Source organism: Salarias fasciatus (genome assembly GCF_902148845.1).
Source record: "Salarias fasciatus chromosome 7 unlocalized genomic scaffold, fSalaFa1.1 super_scaffold_4, whole genome shotgun sequence".
NCBI lineage: Eukaryota > Metazoa > Chordata > Actinopteri > Blenniiformes > Blenniidae > Salarias > Salarias fasciatus.
This window is the reverse complement of record NW_021941229.1, coordinates 2,036,912-2,060,589: the sequence shown is the minus strand read 5'-3', so window position 1 is coordinate 2,060,589 and position 23,678 is coordinate 2,036,912. Positions and strand designations below refer to the sequence as shown.

The window sequence follows — 23,678 nt, the reverse complement described above, 5'->3', positions numbered from 1 at the left end:
CTCGGTCCCTCCATCAGGAGCTGTTGGTGGTTCATGGTCTTGCTGGGCCCTCCAACAGGAGCTGTTGGGGGTTCATGGTCTTGCTGGGCCCCCGTCCCTCCATCAGGAGACGTGAGAACGCCACAGGACTTCATCACGGCTGCGGTCATGACAGCCTCTCATCAACCAAAACAGCCAGTTTAGTCAGTTGTTCTCATCGTGGTTCCAGTGCAGTCCTCCACAGTGCAGCGAATCCACGTTCCCCACCAACAGAATGGAGTTCAGAGTGGATTACACGGCGCCGCCATGGAGTTAGTGTTAATAACAATAAGTGTTCATATGAGGAGCCAGCTGACGGGCTTTCAGGGCTGCAGGGTTTCACGCTAATTACTCCGCCTCAATGGCTTTAGCCATGAGTCTCTAACCCGTGACGGTCATGAGGGTGCGCTGCCCCGCTCTTTGTAGGGGGGCAGATATTTGGAGGAGTGAAGGGAAAAGCCACAGAGCTGCTCGGACCCTGTTGGAGAAGACTTTCCACCATCAGAACAATTCAGTTACATCCCCAAGCTGGTAAGAAAAGGCTGCGTTTTCTTTCATTTTTGACTCAAAACAGACCAAAACTGCTTTTATGTGAATTATATGCATGATGGATATAATTCTATGATTTAAAGGCTAAGAGAACTTTTTTAACTTCTTGTTTTGGGGCTTTTGTGTTGAGACAATTCCTGGTTATGGTTTTATTCATCTTCTCTCATGCCCGCTTCTTTATTTTACACTACAGGGAAGGTGTTTGGAATTTCCTAAATTACTTTTTCTAGGATTGTGCACCAATTTTACAGCACACTGAATCAAGCATTTGCATCTAAAATGTGCAGCAGGTGTTCCTGTCTCTGAACACAGCCATCAGGTGCTGCATTTATAGAGCACCTGTTGATTCCTGGTGTTTATCAGATATTCACGTGGATCAAAATGCTGCCTGAGGTTTTATTTTTTAAACGCTCTCAGGCTGAGAAAGCAACACAGAAAACCAGAGAGGAGAGAACAGGACAGTCCGTGTAATCTGGTAACCCAGCGTCGCAAACTGATATTAAAAACAAGAAAAGTATCTTAATGTCATTATGATCTGTGCAAACAACACACCTGAATTAAAATGGACTGAAAATACAATTCAAATCCCATTTTCAACCCTCACACTGATGCTGAGCAACAATTGAACAGGCTGAGAAGCAAAAACTTGACTAAACTTTAATATAGAATGTGATCAAATGAAGGTGCTATGAATATAAATGCTGAATAAATTCATAAAAGCTCATTTACATTTCAAGTTTGATACAGGAAATACTATATAAGGTGCTTAACAGACAATACTGTTGAATGCATTTTGAAAATGAGAATTATCAAATCAAGAAGGGAAAAGAAAGATTTCATACATAAATTTAGAAAGTAGTGAGGTTCAGGACCAGCAGACATTTCCGACTGAATGGTTCAGATTTCTACTGTTGCTGAGTCTGCTCTACTGTCGGTTCTTTAAAGTTCTTCTTGTTGAAGCGATGATGAGTCCAAAGCGGCGTTTGACTGTTGGGTTTCAGCTTCATGAGGTGTAATCACACGGACGGGATGCCTCGTGGAGACTTCAACATCTACTTCGCCAGCGGCAGACGGGGCTTCGTCAGAGCCGAAGAGTACGTCTTTATTCCCCCTCTAAACGAAGCCGCTGGCGCGCTGGAGCCGTGAGTGAGCGCGTGACCTTTGAACTTGCCCCTGTGGTCTCATGTGATGTGTGGGTGCGTCACAGGGCGGTGGGAGTGGCTCTGCTGGTGGTCATCCTGGCGGCGCTGCTCATCCTGGGCTGCTGGTACTTCAAGAAGAGGAGCGGATACAAGATCATCCGGGTGAAACAACCGCACTCCCAAAAATCTGCACAGTGGAAGTTATGGAGGAGCCATTTAAACCGACTGTCAGCAACCTTCTAAAGCACAGCATGGCTTAAAAAACAGACCTATGTTAATTTTCAGTGATCTCATGCTGACAGAGTTTTTTTGCGGTTTCTTTTCAATATTATTGATTTAATATCTTATTTTTTGATTAGGACATGTCATTATTATTTCCATTTATCATTGATGTTTGGAACAAAAACAGGGTTTGTATTATCACATCCTTCAAAAATGATTTGTTTATTCAAGTGTGATCTGCTTCAGAAACAATGATTAGCTCTGAATGATCACTGAAGCTGTGGTTTGGTTCAAAAGATCACATATGTAATATTTGAATTATGTGTATTTTTCATTTTATCCCATGGATACCTGTAACAGGTGACATGACAACTGAACCGAACTGCAGTGTAAAAATAAAATGAGGATCTATTCTGATGAAAAACAAGATGAGTACAAGTTGTAATTCTGAATAATGAAGATATTTCACTGTGAAAAAAATGAAAAAAAAAAAAAACCAGCAGCTCAATTTAGATTAGACCCATGTTTCTGTTGTTGCATGATTTGGACACTTGGTGGCAGTAGCTGGGAAAAGGTCACAGGTCACAGGAAGGAGTGGGTCATTTTCCAGTGTCCAGTTCTTGTCCAGAGTGCACAGCTGGAGTATGGGTGGAGAAGAGGTGGAGAAGAGGTGGAGAAGAGGTGGAGTAGGAGTGAACCACTGCAGACGGAGCTTCCAGTCAGTCTTATAATCTTTCTTTAGATGAGCAGAGCAGCTTTTCCTCTAGGAAGTTCCTAACTTTTCCTGGTATCTGTTGTTTGTTCCTGTTCTGGAGACAAGTGTTTGCCCTCCTCTTCCCTGTGACCTCTGACCTCTAACTCGTTGCACAGGGGCAGAAATGCCTAACCGGCGGTTTGTTTGGCTCCCTCCTGCAGAGTCCCAGATCAGGATCAGCAGGTTTCACAGGAGGCCAGTACTCCGAGGCAGGCCCCTCAGCAGACAACAAGATGGCCCTCACCGACTTCGGCAGCTTCCGATCCGTGGTGAGGACTTCTCCGTTACCCCATAGACACCAGACAGAGCTCAGGCTGCTGGGCGTCTGACCGCGGCGTGGATCACGTGACACCTGAAGGGCCGATTACAGTCACCAGACGAGAAGGAAGGTGTTGAAGAGCGTTTGTTCCCCCCAGTGGAGTTAAACAGGAAGAACAGCTTTAATGTCCATCCCTGAGGAAATCTCCCCGAGCCTCCTTGGCTTCTGCGTGTTGAGTGAACGAGTTCGATTCCAACGTTGAAAATATACTGGACTCAGGAACACATTTAAAAATACTTTCATTTTATTGATTACCAGCTTCTTAGAAGCATGTTTACTTAAGCGCTAAGAAGCTTTATGGTCATAATGGGGAACTGAGAAGTTGTGTTTGGGAACATCTCTAACAGCTGCAGTGTTTAAAATGTTGAGATGGGAACTTACTAAACTGATCAGTCGACGACGTTTGGTTCTAATTTAATGTAAACTGGAACTGAAATCTTTGACACACGTCATGAAAGGTTAAAACCGGAAAAAATCCATTTGAAGAATGTAACAATGAGAAAGTTTGTGTTTCAGTTTTCAATGTAGGGAGTGAAAAACTGATTTTTTCCATTTATCTGACAGTAAAACGTTATTTAAAAAGCATCTATTGATCTCTGGTTGTGTTCGCTGTTTGTCGCCAGGTTCCAAATGCTCCTCCAGCCTATGAGAAGATCTCGTCGGGGCCTCTGCCTCCACCTTACTCCCCCTGAAAGACTTTTCCAGAAGATGGACGGACATGACGAGAGGAACGGAACACAGCCTGGATCCGATGTCTCCGTCAATGAGTTCTAATGCTCTGGAGCAAGAACAGCCAGGCAGAACCACTGTATATCCCTTTGTAAAGATTTTCACATGCAAGACCACAAACAAGATGCTGTATGGTTCTTTGAATAAACAATGAAAAGACTGGTGATCCCGTGCTTAAAGAAGCTGCGTCAACACTCTCGTTCAGGACATTTGCATCGTTTATTTCCATGCAGTAACGTCCACAAATGTTCAATGAAAATGTACCTAGTAAACAGTCTTGAAAAATCTATATGGTAAAAATAAATAAGTGTGATTTCAAAACATTTATATGAGATCAAACATGTAGTACAAATTTGTCTATTAATTTTTATATATATTTATATATATCTAAAAAGCAGAACGTAGCTTTCAAAACATTACTACCTCAAAAAAAAAAAAAGAAAAGAAAATTACAGACTGGATGCAGACAGTTTGACTTTTCTTCAAAGTGACAGACAAAAGTTGTAATGACGAACAGTAATCGATTCGTACTTCCTGAAGCTCCATCTAATGGCATTGGAAAGTTGCAAGTGCTCAACTTGAAATCTCATTCTCACCTGGCCTCCCATTTCACCTGTTCACTTCAAAAAGGTTCTATTTACTGGCCGAGAAGTAGATGAAATAAAATCATAAAGTCCGTGACATTTGTCAGAGGGTGGGAAACCCCTCACAGTATATATGTTTAACATATCTGAACAGCCTTGGGTCTGAGAAGACATATCCAGAGCATCGAACCGTCTATCATCAACATAACTTACGAACAAAATCCTTCAACTGGGATTACTACAAAACACAGCAGCCACGGTCTCACCAAATCAGTTCACTTTGTGTCTGACTAGATAGGCTGCAAAGAGGAATCATGTGTTTGTAACGCTCCAGCGGACCTGTTGGTGGAAATCTCCAGTGCGTCCAGAGGTTTGGGGCGGGCGGCCAGCTCTGCTGAACCGACGCGTGACTGGACGGTGCTCAAAACAGCCCCGTCCGGACTAATGAGCAGTTTGGACGCCGTGTTTGCGTGCACACCCAACAATGAGGTCTGCGCAGAGAGCTTTCCAGATCCCCGACTGCTCAGTATGACGGGTGACTTGATGGCATTGTTGGTCTTCAGCGACGTGATTGGTTGAGCTGGAGTGATGGCTACAGCGGTGTTGGATGATGGTGCGGTCCCAACAGGGGGCGTCTCGACGCTGTTGACAGTGCTTCCGATCGGTGGGACAGTAGCAATGGGCAGCGTCTGGATCCGAGACACTGCGCTTACAATTGGTGGGACGGCCACCGTCGGCAACACTTGTGTTCGAGTGCCAGAAAGCATCGGCTGCATGACCGCCGCCTGCCTTCTGATTGGTGAATTTCCAAGTCCTGCATGCACTAAAGCCTGAGGCTGACCAGTGGAGGGTGCTGCCACGCCAGCCGCTTCCTGCTGGGACAGTATGCCTGGGCCCAAAGACGTCACCGTGACCATCTGCTGAGCAGGAACCGAGCAATGCAAGGCCGGTGGGTCTGCTACTACAGCAGCTGCAGCTGAGCAGAGGAGGGCGGGAACCGACAGGGAAACAGCTGACGGGCTGGGCAGCACGGGCACGGATGAAAGTGGACCCGGTAAATGGGGAAAGGTGGATGCTACCGTCAGTGAAACTGTAGATGGACAAGCAGCTTGCGCCGGTGCAGGTAACCTGACTGCCGCCAGCGCCGAACTGAAAGCGGCGGCACAGCTTACCACTGGGGACACGAGCCCTGGCAAACTGCTTAACTTTGGCAGAGGTGAACCCAAGGCGTGATTATCCACCGCGGGTGACGTGGAGTTACCCGTCTGTACAGCCGGAGACCTCGGAAGAGCCGGCACTACGTTTGTGTTGCCGGGTAACAGTGTTGAGCTAAAGCCAGGTGTTCCTGTTGGCTTGACAGGTGTGACGTAAGGAGCGGATGAATGCAACGATGGTGCTACAGTAGGAGGAGTAACTGCTGGCACAGCCGGCAGCCCGGCTGGACACTGGGGCAGAACTGGTGCTAAAGAGGCTACGGTGGGATTGCCTGCTCCTTGGTAAGGTACTGCGGCTCCAGAGCTGGTGGCACTGGCAGTAGGCACTTGTTGTGGAGCAGGGCTGGAGATGATGAGGACGTGGCTCCCTGGACCCAAACCCTGGGGAGGAACTACGAAGCATGCATTGTTCAGAAGGATCTGTGTGCCGGCAGCGAGGGGTGCAGATGTGTTGATGACTATCCTTTGCTGCACGGTGCCAGTGGAGGAGGTGCTAAATGGGGTACAGCTGGCAGGCGCAGATGAGAGGGGAGCTGGGATTTTATTGCAAGCAAGTTGAGAGGAAGCAGAGGCGGAAAGGATTTCTCCACCTTTGCCACTTTGGGTAAATGAGTGCTGAGAGTCAGGAACAGCAGTGGAGGTTTGGGCGGGGTTGCTCTCAGCAGTAGTGGTAACCTGAGCAGGAGCGCTGAGGGACAGGACACCTGCCAGCATGCTCAGGTCTTTATGGGCGGCGTTTCCTGCCGGCGGAGAGGGAACAGCAGACATGGGAGTCGAGCAGCTTGCTTGAGAGACAGCAGAGAGGGAAGGGATGCCCCGGAGCTGAGAGCTGGTGGTCAGAGAGTTTGGGTAGGGATTCAAACTCGTTACCGGGATCGGTCCATTGGTGGTGGCTGTTGGACAGTTTGAGACCGACGCTGGTTTGCACTTAGATGGAGAGCATGACAGGGCACCGATAGACTGTCCAATGGTTGTTGTCTTCCCTGACAACTGGATCTGAAACCCTGGTGACAAACAGGATAGGACGTTTAATCAATTACTGAACAACAATAACGGAACTGTAATCTTCAAAATGGAGCAAAATGAATTCAAACGTATCAAACACCCCACAGAAACACTTTCTACGAACCGATTATCATCGGCCTGACCTGCAGCTTTATGGTACCGTTGGTTAACATAACTTTACTTTTCTCCAAAGACAATGAAGCTATGGGTTGGAAATTTGAATTGATTTATACAGAGTCGATATAAAAAGAACACACCTGAGGGTGGAGTGATGTTCCTGGCTTGAGACAATGTCTCGGAGCCGACGCTGCCCGGGGGCGGACCTGCACTGAAGCCCATCTTCAGAGCAGCACTTGGTAAGGCGGCCACTGCTTGGCCACTCTGCGCCGTTACCACTGACTGCTTCGGAACACTTCCCATGAAGGTGGTGGATGTCGACGCAGCTGTCGGCTGGCCGATGATCATGACTCTTGAAGTGGGAACTGATTTAGTCGAGGAGGGAGTGCCTTTGGGCAAGGCTATGCTTGAGTTTGAGGAAGAAGATGGAGTAACGAGGATGAATTTAGGAACTTGAGATCCTTCATCTGTACTGGCTCGCTTTAAGCCAGTCTTGCTGACAAACTCAGGGGTGAGAAGTTGGGGAACGTTGGATCTGCTCAGCGATGGAACAGCAGTGTTTTTTAACACTGGAGTTCGACTCTGAGAGCTAGCAGTAGTTGTCTGTGCTTGTTGAGCGATCTTAGTCCCGACTGTGGGACCAGCAGAAGTAAGTGAGCCCTGATTTACAGCAACAGTACAGCCAGCACTGTGGCTTCCAGGGCCCGTGATGGGAATGTTTCCAGTAACTGCAGTGCGGATGGGAACCGTGACTGTGGATGGGTGCTTTAACACTGAGGCAGGTTGCTTGTGGGAATGAGTCACTGAGACGCTTGTCACAGGTGGAATACCGGAGGGTGGTGGCTGAGAGGGAGCGGACGGAGAAAGAGTCTGTGATGTCTTGGACACAAGGAAAGCTCTGAACTGAGGTGAGATAGTGATGACTGGACTGGAGGGGAATGACCCAAATCCACTCTGGTCTGAGGATGCCTGGACTTTGACGATGCCCGTGTTCCCGCCTCTCGTTGTTACCAAGATGGACTGCGAGTCACGGATGCACACAGTCTTAAGCTCTTGCTTGGGGTCTGTGGCTTTAGCAGGCTCAGTAGAAAGTGCACTGGAAAGAGCTGTGACAGGTGAAGGGCTTGAGGTGAAACCTTGTGGTTTAGTAGCGGGGACACTACATACCTGTGGCCCCTTAACCCCCGCTGTGCTTGTGGTCCCTTGTTGGAGACAAGGTAAAACAGATGGAGGAGGACTGCTCACAGTTCTGGCGTCTCTCAGGGGAGCCACTTGCTGAACAGGTATTCGATTTTCAGGAATGCTGAACCCAGGCACATCGGTGGACATACGTAAAGGGCCGGCCACTTCAGAAACAGTGTGCTGACCGCCTCTTGATTGCTGTTGGGACTCAGGAGTTGTCTTTGTCTCTGCTTTGTGAATGAGGAGGTTAGAAGGGAGAATGACCACCTGCTGCATGACTTTCTCTCCGGTGTTCTGATCCATGACAGGATGGACAGAGAACTTGATTGGGCCGCCGCTGTCTTTCTTCACGAGGTGACCCAGTCCCTCAGGGACCTTGTACACCACCTGGATGGGGTTTTTGGGCACAGGCTGACTTGCTGTGGTCTGTGTTGCCTTGGGAAGAGCTGCTGTCGTTCTTGGCTGACCGAGCGCTTGCGTCCGCGGTGGTCCTTGCTGCAAATCAGATGGAGGACTTTGTGCTCTTGGAGGGTTTGTGTTGCCCACTGCTGAGGCTGGCAGGGGGAGCGAGGAGCCTTTGCTGTGCAGATCATTGCTGACACCTGGGAAATAAGCAGGTCTTTTCATTAAGGTCACTTTGTTTCCCACACTCTTAGCCAGCAAGGTGGGGATGGGTGTGTATCCTTTGGGGAGCCCGCTGGGTGGGTGTAGGACTGACACTGATGCCGAGTCCCTGGATTGATTTGTGGGGCTCAGCTCTGTTCCAGGATGTTGCTTAGAGTCCACAGATGTCATGTTAAGGCTGACAGTCTCAACCCTTGGCAGCAGATCGACATCTTTCTCTGGACTTCCAAGCGAGTGTTTTTCTGGCTCCATCCCAGACTCCCTGGTGTTTGCTAAGAAGATAAAGATCAGATCAATTCAACATGCGTTGATTCAGAAGTCACTCCACTTGCTATGCAGCTTAATTTTCAGTGACACTAAATTACAGTAAGTAAGTAAGGTGTCAAACTCTTAGTTCAGGAGTTGCATACAGACCAGGCTAAACAACCTTCAAGCAATAACAGTCTCAATTTTTTCTTTTGAAAAGTTGAAAGGTTGACAGGGGGTCAGTGCTTTACCTAGACCCCAAAGGCCTCTGGGAACCGGATGTTCAAGGTCTTCCTCCTCGGAACGATCCGCAGGCGAACACACCCTGTTCCCCAACCCCTTCTCTTCATCATCCTCTTCATCATCATCGTCATCATCGGATGAAGATGAGATACACTCCTCACGGACAAAGTTATTGTACTCTGGCTGCTTCTTGAAATCATCAAACTCCTTTTTCAATCGCAGCCTGATGCAGAAGCCAAAAATGACATATTAAAAAAAAAAAGTAAGACTGATTAATACATAAAGACATAAAGCAGTGTGACGGACGACAGGCGGAGTGTGTGTCGGACCTGTTCCGTTGGTAGGCCTTGATAAGTTTGGGCTCCCAGGGTGAAAGCTCGTTCAGTAGTCGGATTAGAGTGCTATGAAGTTCTTTCACTGCTTCTCTTCTGTAGTACCAGCGGCCCTGTTAGTCCAAACACACAAAGAAAGAAAAACACGGCTATCAACGCTAAAACCAGAAATGATCAAAACTCCAGACAAACCGCTGCATGTGTTCTTGACAGAAGAATGAGTGTGACTGACCAATCTCTTCTTGGTGCTCTCCAGATCATCGAGCTCGTCCTCCGTCTTACTGATCAGCTCTCGTAGCTCCTCCAGACTGGTGCACACCAGCTACACAATCAAACGGCCGCAGGTTAGAGGCTGTGGGAACATTACTGAGACGTCTCCTGAAGAGAAACAGGACTACCTTAAAGGATGGCTCAACGGGAGGCTCGTGCTTTATCTTCTTTGAGGATTCAGACTTCTTTCCTGTCAGTGGTTTGCAAGACAGTGACTGAATCAACAAGTGATGCTTCAAAACAACGACAAAACGGTGTAGCTGCATGTGTTTGAAGAGAAAGGAAATGGAAATAGAAGCTCTTACCCAGTTTGTGTTTCTTCTTCTTGGCTTTTCTCTTCATACTTGTGGAAACGTTGTGCAGGGCCGCCTCGACGGCCTCGGCCTCGGACAGCTGTTTGTTCTCTCCCTTCACCCTCGGCAGCTGTTCCCCCCCTCGCTTCCTCCTCCTCCTTTTTTTTTTCGTCCACGTTTTGTCGCTCACCCTCTCCTCGCTCGAGTTTGGCGTGCTCTCGGAAGACAAGTGCGCCGTCGGCCTCGGCGGGCCGCGGCGGCAGTCGGGATCCTCGCCTTTCACGTCACTGTCCTTACAGTCACCTAGACAGGAAGACCTGGGCCGCCCCCTGCTGGGACTTCCTCCCTCCGCCTGCAGCGCCGGGGTTTTATTTGGAGAGGGCAGATGTGGCGAGCGAGCCGGGGACCGCCCCGTGTAGCTGTGCTCCCCCACATTCAGACACGGCTCCTGGGTTTCCGCCTTGATTGTGCGTACAGACCCCAACGAGACGCCCTGCTCCTGCTGCAATCCCAGTCTGTTAGCCTGGCGCTCCAGGCCTGAGGAGTTCATCTTCATCCCTCCTCCTCCTCCTCCTCCTCCACTGGGACCAACGTGGATGACGGACAGGGAGTTGTTGTGCATCGTTGCGTCTTCACAGGGGTCCGAATCAGAGGAGCCTGAATCAGAGGCGTCCTCTGCGATCCGCGACCACAGTTCAAACATGTTTTTCTCTTCTGTACAATTCCCCTTTCCCTTTATGAGAACTGAGAATGTCTCCGATCTCCTTTTGGCCAAAGCAGAAGTCTCCTCCGAGTCCGTCAGCGCTCCGTGACACTCGCCGTCGTTTCCATCCTCTTCCTCCTTCGTCCCGTCCGACTCCTCGCCGTCGGTCCCCGGCTGCTTCTCGACCTTCTTCACCCAGACGGAGGGGAAAGGGAAGGCCGGGGGCGCGCTGGGGCTCTGGCAGTAGATTCTCAGATCTGCCCCGCAGAAATGTGGAAAATGTATGTAAGCATTCTCTCTGCTGTCGTAGCCCAAAATAGACTCCCTACATTCGTGGATGGGCTGGGCCAGCACGGCGTCCTGCACGTCCTTCTGCGTCTCGTACACGTGGTCACACAGGCCCTTCAGCAGCCACACCCGCTGGTAGAAGGGCAGCAGGTGGAAGGGTTTGGCCTCCAGGGGGCTCACCTCCCCCAGGACCCCGAAAAACTGGTGGCAGAGCCCGAGCTGCTCGGCGCGGCGGGGCTGGTCGCGGGAGGCGCCGACGGTCCGGTACCAGCCGGCCACGCGCTGCCTGAGCTCCGACTCCCAGCGGTGGTAAGGCAGGGCGGGCCGGCGGTGCAGCGTGGCCCTCCGCTGGGAGGGGCACAGCAGGGAAGACAGGATCTTGGAGAGGAGCAGGCTGCAGCGGGGCATCAGCAGGCAGCGCTCCAGCTCGAAGAACACCACCTCGGGCAGGTTGAGGGCCGTCTGGGCCAGGCAGAGGAAGTGTCCGATGGCGGGGAGCTCCCACAGGGTGTCCACGGCCTGGGGGGCGGCCTGGGACAGCAGGCTCTGCTCCCACTCGTCCACTTCCTTGGCTGACATTTCTTCTGCTTCTTTCTTCTCCAGCTCACGTTGCCTGAAACAGAAGTGTAATGATATCTCCTCCTGATGGTTCGGCTCTTTGGTTTTTAGTCATGTTTGCACACAAACAACACTTTGAAGACTTGGTTTAAATGTTAGATTTTCCAAAGAGATTCTGTTCACAGGGGGAAAAAGGATGGAAAGTCATGTTTTCCTAAATGTGTACATGTATTGTTCCTGATGGAGGATGTGGAATAAACTCTTCTTACTGTGGTAGAGTTACAGAGCACCCTGCTAACGTTGGTAATGTCAGACATGCTGTTGAAGCAGACCCGAGGGCTGTCAAAACTCATTTATCACCTGTTGCTGCGTCAATAAAAATGCCTTGATTTAGGATAAAGTCACTTACTTTTGAATGCTGCTTGAACTCTGAATTCTCAGACTTTTTGCCTCAGAGTTGAGATATAATTATTGTACTTAGTTCAATTAGGAGAAAAGACCCAGTTTTAAGACAATCTGTCCTGTAGCTAACTTTTTCACATAAAAATCTAAACAGAGGTGTAAATTCTTAGTTGGACAGATGATTGATTGGACGGATGGACAGATGGTTTAAAGGATGGATGGATGGATGGATGGATGGATGGATGGATGGATGGATGGATGCCTTCTCTTCCCTGACTGAACCTCAGTGCTGTTGCAGGTCCACCACCAGCCTCGGCTCCCCAGCGGCTCGGCCTCCTCACCTCTTCTCCTCTTTGGCCCTCTGCTGCTCCTCCAGCCTCAGCGTCTGCACCATGACCGACTCGTGGCCCCCGACGGTGAGGGTGGCCAGGCTCCGCGGTGCCAGCCTCCTCCTGGTGCTGGTGCCCGTCGAGCCGCGGTCCTCCTCTGTGCCAAAGCGTCCTTTAGAGGTCACCGCCAAGGTGGTCTTCTCTCGTAGCGTTCTGGCTCGGCGGACAGAGATAGAGAGAGAGAGATTTTGAGCGATTCAAGTTTTTTTTTTATCTTCAAATAAAAGTTAAACAGAGAAAAAAAGCAGTTTGTAGGATTGATGTAATGCTGCATTTGTGCACTGTGTGGCAGTAGAGAGTCAATAGCGTAATGCCTCCAGTCTGACAGAAACTGCTTGTTTTCCACTTGACTCACTGTTTCACCTCCTGGTTAACAGTGGTACTGCAACACAGGGCTGCCCAAAACAGACTCAAACAACCGAAACTGAAACCAAAGTGTAAAAATGAACACAAGAGGTTAAAATGAAGTAAAAACCGTGAAAAGAGCTCCAAACAGCTTTATGCGGAGAGCGGAGCAGCTGATGCTTGAGGACGGACTCCCCCTCTCACCTGGACAGCAGCGTGAGCTTCTGCTCCAGCATGACCTCCAGCTTCTGGCCCTGCTTGGAGACCCAGTGGTCCACCCCGTGGTACCGGTAGCAGTTCTCCAGCATGAGCCGGAAGTCGGTGACGAACTCGGTGATGCTCTCGTATTCCTGGCCCGCGAACTTCTCCTCCATCCTCCGCAGGCACATGGACTGTCTGAGCTGCGACTGGCCGCGCCCTTTGACCCCGCCGACGCCGTGCCGGGCCTCCTGGTGGCCCACGGGGTTGAGGAAGGGGCCGGTGATGCCCTTGTGCTTGTCCAGGAGGAAGCCGGTGAAGATGCGGTAGGCCTGCTGGACCTCGTAGCTCATGTCGTCCTCCAGGCTGTGGCAGTTGCTGGAAATGCAGACCTCGGGCAGCGACAGGTCGCTGTTGGAAAGCTCCGACACGCCGTCGTTGCTCAGGGAGAGGCGGTCGGCCTCGGGAGACGCGGCGTCGGCGGGACAGCGTAAGGCCACCATGGTCTGGACCTCACAGGCGCCGTTGCTGAGGCCCAGGTCGTCCGTGCCGCCGCCGCCACCGCCGCTCACCCATCCTGGATGTGAAGACATGATGTGGGACTCGCTCACAGTCTGGCTGAAGTTCCAAGCTGCACTGCTTCGGTGTGTCTCATCCTCCTGACCCACGCTGCAGGGTCTGAAACAGACACAACTGCAATGAGACGCCGTGGAAACCTACGTGCTGACCAATAAGATCACGGCTGGCTGAATAGAAAAACATCCGTATGAGTTTTAAGCACCCTCCTGGCTGAACTGGGGGGTACAGCCTGTTTCGCCTGTATTCCAAGCTTGTCCATGAAATTATATTTAGGTCTGTTAAAAGGCAACATCAGTTTGTCTACATCCAGATTTCCTGATTGTTTTGTGTTACTGCAGTATTACTGCAGTATTACTACTGTAGTATTACTACTACTGCTGCCTTACCCTGAAGCTTATTCTTCCAAATACGAGTCTCTTCATCATAATATGGATTTAACTTAACTGGATTTAAAATCTGGACATTCATGGTAAAGTTAGAGGAAAAACACTGCTCAGCTCAGTTTGTAGAGTGAAAGGATGTTGCAGAACAGACATATGATCAATCAGGTTTTAACAATGTAGAGATGAAACGGCAGCATTTATTCATCTGAACAGGTGTCAGATGATAAATTCAGATTAGAAGATCCTGCATAAATCTGGACATGGTGACATTTATAATGTAACAGCTGACACTGCCAGGATTCATTCATAACACTCACATTATAAACAGGCTACTTTTTGAATGTAAGCTACTTCAAGTGGAAATCCAAGATTTGTTTTTCACCTTCAACAGGTGTAGTTTACTAAAGGTAAATCTCAAACCAGCTCATATCCTACACTAATAAAGAAAAGCAGATAAATCTGGAGGCTGTCTGTGATTATAGTGGATATTTATAGTGTGACACCTGACACACTTGGATGCGGTTAGTTTTATTAATAATAATGTGATTGGAACAATGTCCCTTCATTACAGCTGCGCGGTCAAACGCGGGCATGATCGAGACCCGGGACCCGGTAGAAATGGGAATATTAACGCATCTCTGAGGTGTCTGCAAACTTTGATCCGCGGCTAGCTAGCGCGCTGCTAGCCGCTGCTAGGCTAGCTCACACAATAACAACTCCACAAAGTTTGAGCGTTAGCTCGTTAGCCCGTTAGCGGGCCGGCCCGTCTCTCCCGGGCGGGCGTGTGCGCGTGGAAGCAGGCTGGACGCGGGCGGACTTGCCCCGCGCTCAGCCGCCTTACCTCGTCGTTCGTGCCCCCTCCGGCTCCCCCGCGGCTCGTCGCCGGCTCTTAGCGGCCGCGGCGCGCTGCTAGCGCCGTTAGCCTGCTTTTGTCTCCGGCGTGCGGCCTGCGGTTGCTGCTGCGCTCGCTGTCCATGCTGCGGGAATCTGCGGGGTTTGCGGGTCCGGCAGGTGCAGAGTTGTGCGGGGACAGCATGTCGTCGTCTCCGCCCCGGGGGAGGGGGTTGATGTCAAGTGGCGAGCGGGTTAATGGAGCGCTGGCCCCGCTGCCGCCGGCGGACGGGGGTCTGGCGATGCGCGGCGGCTCATCGTGATAGACAGCCGGACACTGCTCGCGCTCCACAAGTTTGCCCAGGAATTAGGCACGGCTCTCTCGAAGCGTCGGTTGGTTTACAGAATGAAAGAAAATAAAAGCTGCGTTGTGTTGTGTGCGTCCTGCGTGAAGGCTCCACAGCCGCGTCCGCTCCACTTCCACCCTGCGCGCACGGCAGACGGTGCCAATGCGCGCAGCGGGCTGACGTCGCGGGCTGGCTCCGTGACAGTCTCACGCCAAAGTATACCCGCGATTTAACAAAACACACACCGAGAAAACACGCGGCTGAATCTAAATCCTCACAATGAGAGTAAAAATCGGCCACAGGAAGTGCAGACAGCCGCCATCCAGACCGACGCTGCGTAATTACGCACATCCAGAGAGACAATGCGCACAGCTGTGAGCCGACACGCCGTTAAACACCTTCATTCATAACTTCTGCACAAAAAGCTTCTTTGAATGAAGCTCGTCAGATCAAACTGGGCTGTACAGTACATTGTGAACTCGGTCAGTGCGTCTCTGTCCCGGTTTCACCTCTAGATGTCACTGAAGCACAGTTATTAAAAGACCCGATTCAGACGTCCTGGACTCCTGTTTTTCTCTAAATCAGTTCTTTAATTTCAGATGTTGATGCTGTGTAATGATGCAGTCACACCAGTGTTGTGTATTAGTCTCCCACGCATGCTTTAGGTCTGTGACAGGAAACCCGCGCACGCACAGGGAGAACATGCAAACACCCAGAAAGGGCCTGGCTCGTATTCAAACCGACGACCTTCTGGCTGTGAGGAGAGAGAAATCTGAGCAGTCAGATTCAGACATTTAATTCCACTCCTTATTCCTTGATAGGGCTCAACATGGGAACAGAATGTTATTCATTTATAATACTAATCTGCAGGAAAGTGTAAATATGATCAAGTTTACATTCACAATTTACAGTTGAAATTAAAAGTCTCTAAATAGCCCAGGAATTGTCCTAGGATGTCTTAGTATCCTTAAAAAACTATACAGCAGAAAAGAGGATGACTTGTTCAGACAGTGATTGGTTGTTATTTGGTGTAGTCTGAGAATACAGTGAGTGTTTGGAACAGAGCTGAGAAAGAACGGATGGAAATGGCTCCACGGGATTTACTAAACGTAGGATGCTGCTGCTTTCACGTGAGTTTTCATTTTCCTCTTATTGTATGATTCTCTGAGCTTTTCCTGGTTCAAATCTGGCCTGAGCTTGAAGCGGAACGGTCGTTTTTACTATCTGGACCTTATTTCACATTCGAAACAACAACATTGACTCGCCCGTTTCACTTCGGTGTGATTTGCAGTTGGTTCGGAGATAATTAGACGCTCCCACATCCATGTAACGGCAGCGGGCGGGGCACCGACATGCAGCCGTTACAGACGCTCTTTTCGCTCATGTTTGTTGTGGTGTGGTAGATATGTGTATATTTATTAACTCAGCATCGCTTAATGCCATTGGGAAGTCTGTAAACCGGCTAGATTGAGCAACTCTCCGGGAGCTCTGGAGTGATGATGTCATCACCCTGCGCCGTGGCGCACATTCATTCTGTTTGTTTACATGGAAGTAGCATCTCTGCTCTGCAGTCAGACCACGGTATCTCAATCGGCGTTTTTAGGCAGTCAGAGTTTATTTTCAGCTTTTTGTAACTTTGGTACAATGGTTCGAGTGTGCATATATCCTGGCTGTGAAAGTAAAATGACCAGCTGGACGTCACTGAGCTTTCACAGGCTCCCACTGCGTGACCGGGATTTGTTGAAGCTATGGCTAATAGCGCTCAACATGGACCCCAGCAGCAAAGTTCAAACTTTGCGACGTTTGGATTATCGGGTGTGTAGTGCCCACTTCACATCGGAGGACTTCTTCCCAGTTCAGGAAAGAAATGAAGGCCAGAAGATCCAGAGAAGGAACCTCAAAAAGAATGCCATTCCAGCGGCCGCGGGAGGAGGACAGGTCGAGGTAACGTGATGCTAATGCTATTCGTTTTATGCCGTTCATATTATGCTCCCTATTCACAAAAACCACACCGCAACAAACATGAGCGAAAAGAGCGTCTGTAACGGCTGCATGTCGGTGCCCCGCCCGCTGCCGTTACATGGATGTGGGAGCATCTAATTATCTCCGAACCAACTGCAAATCACACGAAAGTCAAACGGGTGAGTAAATGTTGTTGTGACGAAAGTGAAATAAGGTCCAGATTGTAAAAACGACCGTTCCCTTTTGAGGAATCTGCATGTTCTCCCTGTGCATGTGTGAGTTTTCTCCAGGCACTGATTTCCCCTCAAAGCACGAAAGCAAATGATGAATCACAACTCTGAGCTGAGGAACCCCCCCCCCCCCCCCCCCAACACTCCCTGCAAACATTTCCAGTGCAATTCAAACAAGGCGAAACAAAGCAGCTGTTTAATGTAAAAAATGCCAACAATTCAATGCATTTCACATTAAATATCATGTAGTATGAACAGAACAGAACAAAAAATAGAATAAATATACTTTAATAATTCCAGAGGAACATTATTTTACAGCATTGCTCGCACATAACAATAAATACAGAAAGTAAAAGCGACAGGACGGGCTGCATTTCAGACGTCCAGGCTGAAGGTGCGTCTTTGCAGCCTCGTGCATGCCTCGATCCTGTCCGTCATGCTGTAAATTTGCCCCCTTTGCAGCCCGGAGTTGCCTCCTCGCAGGACAGAGCCCCTCCGGGCCCGGCCCCCTGCAGGACCGCGCTCCTCTCGTCCTCTCGGGAAGCGGGGCCGCTGCGCCTTTAACTGCGCGCCGCGCTCGTCCGCTCGTTCGTTGCTTCGCGAGATTTGCAGCTTGGCGCCGCGACCTCATGTGAGACACCTCCTGCTCGATCCAGTCCGACGCTACCTCTGCAGAGGAAGACGCAATGGAGCCCTGAAAGCCCCCGTTTCCATTTCGACCCGCGCCCCGGGGGGACACGCACGCAGACAGCAGATCGACTCGCAGCCGACGCGGCCGCTTCCATTCGGTTATTTTCCTTCCTCGAGGCGGAACAGGGCGGCGCGACGATGTGGATCCAGGTTCGTACGATAGACGGGAAGGAGACGCGCACCGTGGAGGATCTGTCCAGACTCACCAGGATCGAGTCTTTACGCATGAAGATCCAGGACATCTTCAACGTGAGCCCGCAGCAGCAGCGCCTCTTCTACCGGGGGAAGCAGGTAAAAGCCCGGGCGTCCGGGGCGTCTGAGCCGGAGGAGGGAGCGGGAGGAGGGAGGGAGGGAGGGAGGGAGCGGGAGGAGGAGGAGGAGGAGGAGGAGGAGGAGGGAGGCAGACAGCGGCTCGCTTCGGACCCGTTACCGAGCTTCCTGTTTTCATCGCCCGGAGCTCTTGCGCAACAGCCCGGGGAACGCGGTGTGCCGCCCCCCGGAGGAAGCCCGGACGGCGCTGCTCCCGCGCCGTTGTTGTTGTTGTTATTGTTGTTGTTATTGTTATTGTTGTTGTTGCTGCTTCACGTTGTGTCGTCTCGTGCTGATGGGAGCAACAATTGCCCGGCGGAAGGAGGACGGTTTGTTTACATGGAGAGAAGGCAGAACACGGGCCTGTGTGTTCCACATGGACACACACACACACACACACACACACACACACACACACACACACACACACACACACCAGAGGCGTCAGTGACCCTCACCTGCACCACTCAGCATCAGTAAAACGACTCCCTTCTGAAATAGCAGCAGAACAACGGCAGTCAGGAGACTCTGTTCACACCACCACGTTTCAGGTGGAAGCGCTTCGTTTTTTGGGTTTTCATTTCAGAAACATTTCACGTTCATATTTTAACGTTTTTAAAATGATTTTCATTTTAATAGGAACAGTGAAAATGCTGAGAACAAATAGTTCTTTAGTTGGTCCACTAGTTGCTGCTGTTTTAGATTTAGTAATGAACCAGAGAACAGTACACCGTGATGCGAACTGGAGAACACGGAGAACAATACACTCTACACATCAACACTGGAGAACACGGAGAACAATACACTCTACACATCAACACTGGAGAACACGGAGAACAATACACTCTACACATCAACACTGGAGAACACGGAGAACAATGCACTCTACACATCAACACTGGAGAACACGGAGAACAATACACTCTACTCATGAATATTGGAGAACACGTTGCGCCATGTTGGATTGTTGTTATGTCATGGTCACATGGTGTTTTTAATTCAGAATTAGTTTATTCTGAATTTAGTAATTCAGAATTATCTTCCTGATCTTGGTGTTTTCGTGGGAAAAGTGATGGATTACGTCCTCTAACACTGGGGGCTGTGAGGCGATCTGATTGGACGGGAGACGCTCGTACGTCTACAGGGAGTAAACGAACCCCGGTGTTTCTTGATAAATGTTGATGCTACAGTTTTAGAAATGTCCACCGTCCATCTGCTCTTTTCATTAAATCCATTCCTTCTAAAGCTCCGTTAAATAAATCGTCTCCGTACGAGTCGAGCCGCCATCTTAGAAAATTGCGTCAACGCCATGGATGAGCATGAGCAGAACAACCTAATAAAGTAATGCCTGATTTACATATAATTAAGTTCATTGGACTTTGGTTTCATATTTCAGAATCTCTTATTGTGAATTTGCAGAGGATCGATGAGCACTCCATGGAAACAGCGTGCGTTTGTCTCCAGTCAAACCTGCGATGTGCTGCAGCATTAATCCGTCGCTGTTCCTCCTCGGCGTCAGGTGGAGCTGCTGACGGAGGATTGTGATTCAGTGTTCAGTGAGAGTTGAGCTCTGACCACACGATGAAGGACAGGAGGCGGGTCGAGTAGAAGAGCCCGTCATTCAGCGTTCTTTGCCTTCACAGCTGCAGATCCTCGTCCGAGGGCCTCAGCAGCGCCGTCGCCTGGAGCTCTGTTTGTTTCTCCATCAACATGCTTACTGCCACACTTCACGCTCACATCAGCACGATTAGAATGGAGAGGAATATAAATCATGGCTGAGCTGTCCGGACTTTTCTAGGCCTCAACGCTGAAAATGAAGCTTTCTGACGACGACTCCCAACGAGGAGCATTATGAAAAAACTCCGACTCCTCGGACCTATTGTCACTGGCTGCAAGATGGACGATAACAACAGCGGAATTAACCTTCTTACAGCCCAATACGACACATCAGAGTCATGATTTTACCAAATTACAAGAGAAAACAGATTAAAATGCTTAATTTCGTTGTAGAATTGGCTTTTAATTGTAGTTTTCGCTTTAATCATAACATCTTAGCAGACAGCAGAATCCTGATATTAACAGTATTGAATTTGATAGTTTTCATGTTTCAATAATTAGTTTGTATGCTTGAGTACCGTCTTTTAGATGCTTGCTGATACCGAGTACTGATGAACTCAAATAAAATGTAATTTATACTCCACATCCATTCGGTGTGTGGCGAGCCAGCCCACACAGCCTGTGCGTCGAGTATTCTGTTGATTATCTCTTCAAGTAATCGAGTACTCTACATTTTGGGCACTGATCCACACGTCCTCGGGGAGCTTTTATCTGCTCTAATACAGATTATTTAAATAAAAATTAAGCACACACATTGTCAGTCTATTATCATTTAGCATCAGAGTTTATTTTTCCTTTTTTTCTGTTTCTGAATCTCGGCGCGGCGCCCGAGCGATTGGATACTTTCACTTCTGTCGGCAGACCTTCTCCTCCGTCCAGACAGTCTTCTGCCTCCGTCCACCAGGTTTCCACTCTCTGGATGTCTTTATATACGGAGCTGCAGCCTGATGGCCTCACACAGTCACTTTTTAAAGTTGGCGTCCGTCATGGTTTGTTTTGCTGTGGCGCTCTGGCGCGTGCGTATGCCGGCGCGTACGCGCAATGCGGTCGTCCGCGGACCCTAGCGGACAGGAATTCATGATGATTTTCACATCACAGGGACCAATGCGCAACACGCACCCACACAGACGTGTAGCATGGACGAATGAAAACAAAGCCAGCACTGTGCAGTCCTGCTCAATTCTCCAGTCTCCTTGTGACGCGGTGCAGTGACGGTGTTTGCATTTAAGGTGCTGCAGCATCGACGACGTGGTGTGATGGTACACAAGTTCGGCGTTGCAGTACACACACCGAACCATGTTTTCGGCACTTTGAATTATGAAGTGGTCCCACACGCCAGACCTTTTCGGTATGTTTCACCCAACTTCCACCATTGTTCAAGCAAACCCCATCCGGCATTGCTTGGATATGTGCGTCAGTCGCAACAGTCCGAGTGACACACACAGACACACACACACACACACACACTCACGCGCACCTCATTGCCACATGAGGTTAATTAAAGAAGCCTCAACGTAGAAGAGTTTGCCTTGATCGTTTTTTACTCGAGGTAATCGAGTAGTAGTTGCAGCCCTTGTATGAGCCCTGAAACATTTTAGCATGTAGCATCACTGGAGTGTGAGCCTGAGCTCTTTAGCATGTAGCATGTAGCATGTAGCAGTGCTCAGAGCAGTTAAACTACTGGCCTGCGTCGCTCTGACTCTGCTGCTGGTTCAGGGTCTGCACCGACCACCTCTCTCCTCTTGATATTTCAGCAGAACATAGTTTACAGTCTGTCTTCCTTTGGTCCTTCTCATTAATATTGAAAATCGTCCAAACGTCTGTCCTCTCTCGCCGGCTGGTATCGGGGAGTTCTGGAGTATGGGAGCGATGCCGATGCCGCCACCGGTATCAGTGCGTCCGTAATTCTCATCCAAAAGAGCTTTAATTGTGAGACTTTTCTGAAAGTGTTCTCTCTCAGATCATTAATAAAATATTGTGCAGTTTTATGAAGTCAGTCGTGCCTCCTCTGAATATTAGGATTTCCTCCAGACTCATTAAATATTGAGCGACGTCTCTTCAGGCTACAGTAAGACTGGGGTGCTTCAGACTTTCAGACCCGCGCTTCCCCCAGTCGGTAAACACACCGGCTAAATCTGCTCTCCATGATCAGACCAGCAGGTCGGGCCGGAGAGGCCATGGAGGTGTGTGTGTGTGTGTGTGTGTGTGTGTGTGTCGTGGCAGATGGAGCCTGGATGAGAATCACTTTCATAATACATGGCGGCATATTTTGAGATTTTAACACACACACATACACACACACACTGGTGTGAGAGCAGCTGTTGAATGACTGTACAAACACATGTTATATGGAGTTTATGAACTGTGTGTGTGTGTGTGTGTGTGTGTGTGTGTGTGTGTGAGATAAATCTCATTTCCCTGTAGTTTTTTTTTTTTTTTTTTTCAGTTTCAGAAACATTTGCGGATGAACTTGAAGAGCCTGACCCCTGACATGCAGGGGTGCGAGCGATTCCCGTCAGCGTGTGTGTGTGTGTGTGTGTGTGTGTGCGGCGGGACGCTGTGTGTCTGCAGCCCTGATGGATCCCGGTGTAGCACAGCGCCACCCAGCTGGTAGCAACAGCGTGACTCCACCCGCTGTAGTGGACCCGGGGGTCTGCATCCCTCATGTGTCCTGAATGACCAGTATCATCTGATGGACGTGCACTGCCACTCCTATTATCTCTGTCTTTATTTTTTAAGTTAATTACTAAAACCTTAAACCCTGTTTACTCAGCTCTCTGCAGTGAAACTTTGTTTTGCGACTGTTTCCATTAGAGTCCGCCTCCGGAGAATCTGTGCTGCTCTCTCTTCAGGGTTCAGGATAGAACAGGAACTCTGGATTCATCCCAGAGGAAATGCTCCACAGCGCTGCTCCAGCAGCGTGCACGTTCATTCACATTCACTGCACCGTCCTCTGTGCACGTGGAGACGGTTTTAAAACACTGAGTGGAATCAAATGAAGAAGGAAGACAGTTAAAACCAGCTTGGATGTTTATCTGGAGGAAAAGGCCACAGCGCCAGCTAGTGGCCTGTCTGAACATGAAACCTCAACCAGGCTCCAACTTTCAGCTCCTTTTACACTGATCTGAAGACTGTTTATTTGAATATATTGTGTAATGTTCCTGGAAGGTTTTCCTCATTTTGAGCAGCTGTTGTATTGAAGTGTCTTTGGCTGTTTAGGAACTCTTCCGTGTCCTGCTGATGTTAACGTTGTCGTGCTGAAGCGATGAAATGTGTCTGCTTTCAGCCCCGTCCTGGGCTGCACGGCGCCGTCTGATCGAGCAGACGCGTTGACATGCAGAGCGTCGAACATATGCTTTATTGCATTTCACACCACTTATATTTCCAGTCTTGGCGTCGTGACGGTGATAAATGTCCCATATATCCTCCAGTCCTTCTCCAACTCATTCAGACACTTATTCTATTCTGTAAACAATGATTTAAGCTGCAGCTAATGCTCTAGCTCCACTATCATCATATTTCCACCTTGAGCTTCCAGCGGGGCTGTGCTGCCGGGCTGCAGACGTCCCCGATCCAACCCGGCGCTTCCTTCAGGCGGGATGAGGGGATTTCCATGTGTTCAGTCCGACACGGAGCCGTCCAGCTGCTGCAGTCCAGACTGGACCTCAGACAGGCTAGGCGTTCACACCGTCACAGAACACTGGTTCACACCACAACGCTGCTCCGAGCCCCCGAAAACACAACTTCCTGGAAACACTGAGGCTGTTTCCGTGGAAACGAAGGGCATATGATTTTTCTGAATCACTGATCCTGGTTCTGAACACAAGTCAAAAATGTCTCAAATTTGGGAAAAATGCATATTTTATGATCATTGATGGATTGTTTTACTCAGGCGAATAGTATGGACACCCCTGACACGATCCAGACAATCAGTAGAACAGATTAGTAGTAAATAAATGACATGAAGTGACAACAATGACTGTAGCTCAGATGGTAGAGCGGGT

At 49.5% G+C, this 23,678-nt stretch overlaps 3 protein-coding genes across 3 annotated transcripts in view; 2 read left to right on the top strand and 1 right to left on the bottom strand.

The window, feature by feature from the left end:
• The first annotated feature begins 485 nt into the window (after positions 1-485).
• On the top strand, positions 486-3,764 carry mlana (melan-A). The gene is made up of 5 exons (XM_030084566.1): positions 486-549; positions 1,569-1,661; positions 1,775-1,871; positions 2,847-2,954; positions 3,628-3,764. Exons 2-5 carry the CDS (start codon positions 1,573-1,575, stop codon positions 3,694-3,696), a joined length of 363 nt encoding a protein of 120 aa, XP_029940426.1. The 5' UTR covers positions 486-549; positions 1,569-1,572; the 3' UTR covers positions 3,697-3,764.
• A 522-nt stretch (positions 3,765-4,286) lies between these two features.
• Positions 4,287-15,096, bottom strand: brd10 (bromodomain containing 10). Its single transcript, XM_030085138.1, has 10 exons — positions 14,530-15,096; positions 12,733-13,404; positions 12,136-12,336; positions 9,856-11,447; positions 9,679-9,740; positions 9,513-9,602; positions 9,278-9,393; positions 8,957-9,171; positions 6,794-8,731; positions 4,287-6,535 (listed from the first exon to the last, which is right to left on the bottom strand). Exons 2-10 carry the CDS (start codon positions 13,317-13,319, stop codon positions 4,608-4,610), a joined length of 6,729 nt encoding a protein of 2,242 aa, XP_029940998.1. The 5' UTR covers positions 13,320-13,404; positions 14,530-15,096; the 3' UTR covers positions 4,287-4,607.
• Positions 15,097-17,515: 2,419 nt separating this feature from the next.
• The window catches only part of uhrf2 (ubiquitin like with PHD and ring finger domains 2), a 35,452-nt gene continuing 29,289 nt past the window's right edge, over positions 17,516-23,678 (top strand). Inside the window, exon 1 of the mRNA XM_030085670.1 lies at positions 17,516-18,039. Within this exon, the coding sequence (XP_029941530.1) occupies positions 17,887-18,039 (153 nt within the window). The 5' untranslated portion in view covers positions 17,516-17,886. The remainder of the gene's footprint in view (positions 18,040-23,678) is intronic.

Bases quoted from the DNA above. Each gene is read 5' to 3' on its own strand.
- mlana (XM_030084566.1), top strand. From the start codon at position 1,573: ATGAGGTGTAATCACACGGACGGGATGCCTCGTGGAGACTTCAACATC. The intron at 1,662-1,774 runs GTACGTCTTTAT...GGTGCGTCACAG, and splicing joins GGCTTCGTCAGAGCCGAAGA to GGCGGTGGGAGTGGCTCTGC. The intron at 1,872-2,846 runs GTGAAACAACCG...TCCCTCCTGCAG, and splicing joins GCGGATACAAGATCATCCGG to AGTCCCAGATCAGGATCAGC.
- brd10 (XM_030085138.1), bottom strand. From the start codon at position 13,319: ATGTCTTCACATCCAGGATGGGTGAGCGGCGGTGGCGGCGGCGGCACG. The intron at 9,394-9,512 runs GTCAGTCACACT...TTGGACTAACAG, and splicing joins AGAGCACCAAGAAGAGATTG to GGCCGCTGGTACTACAGAAG. The intron at 9,172-9,277 runs GTCCGACACACA...CTTCTGCATCAG, and splicing joins AAGGCCTACCAACGGAACAG to GCTGCGATTGAAAAAGGAGT.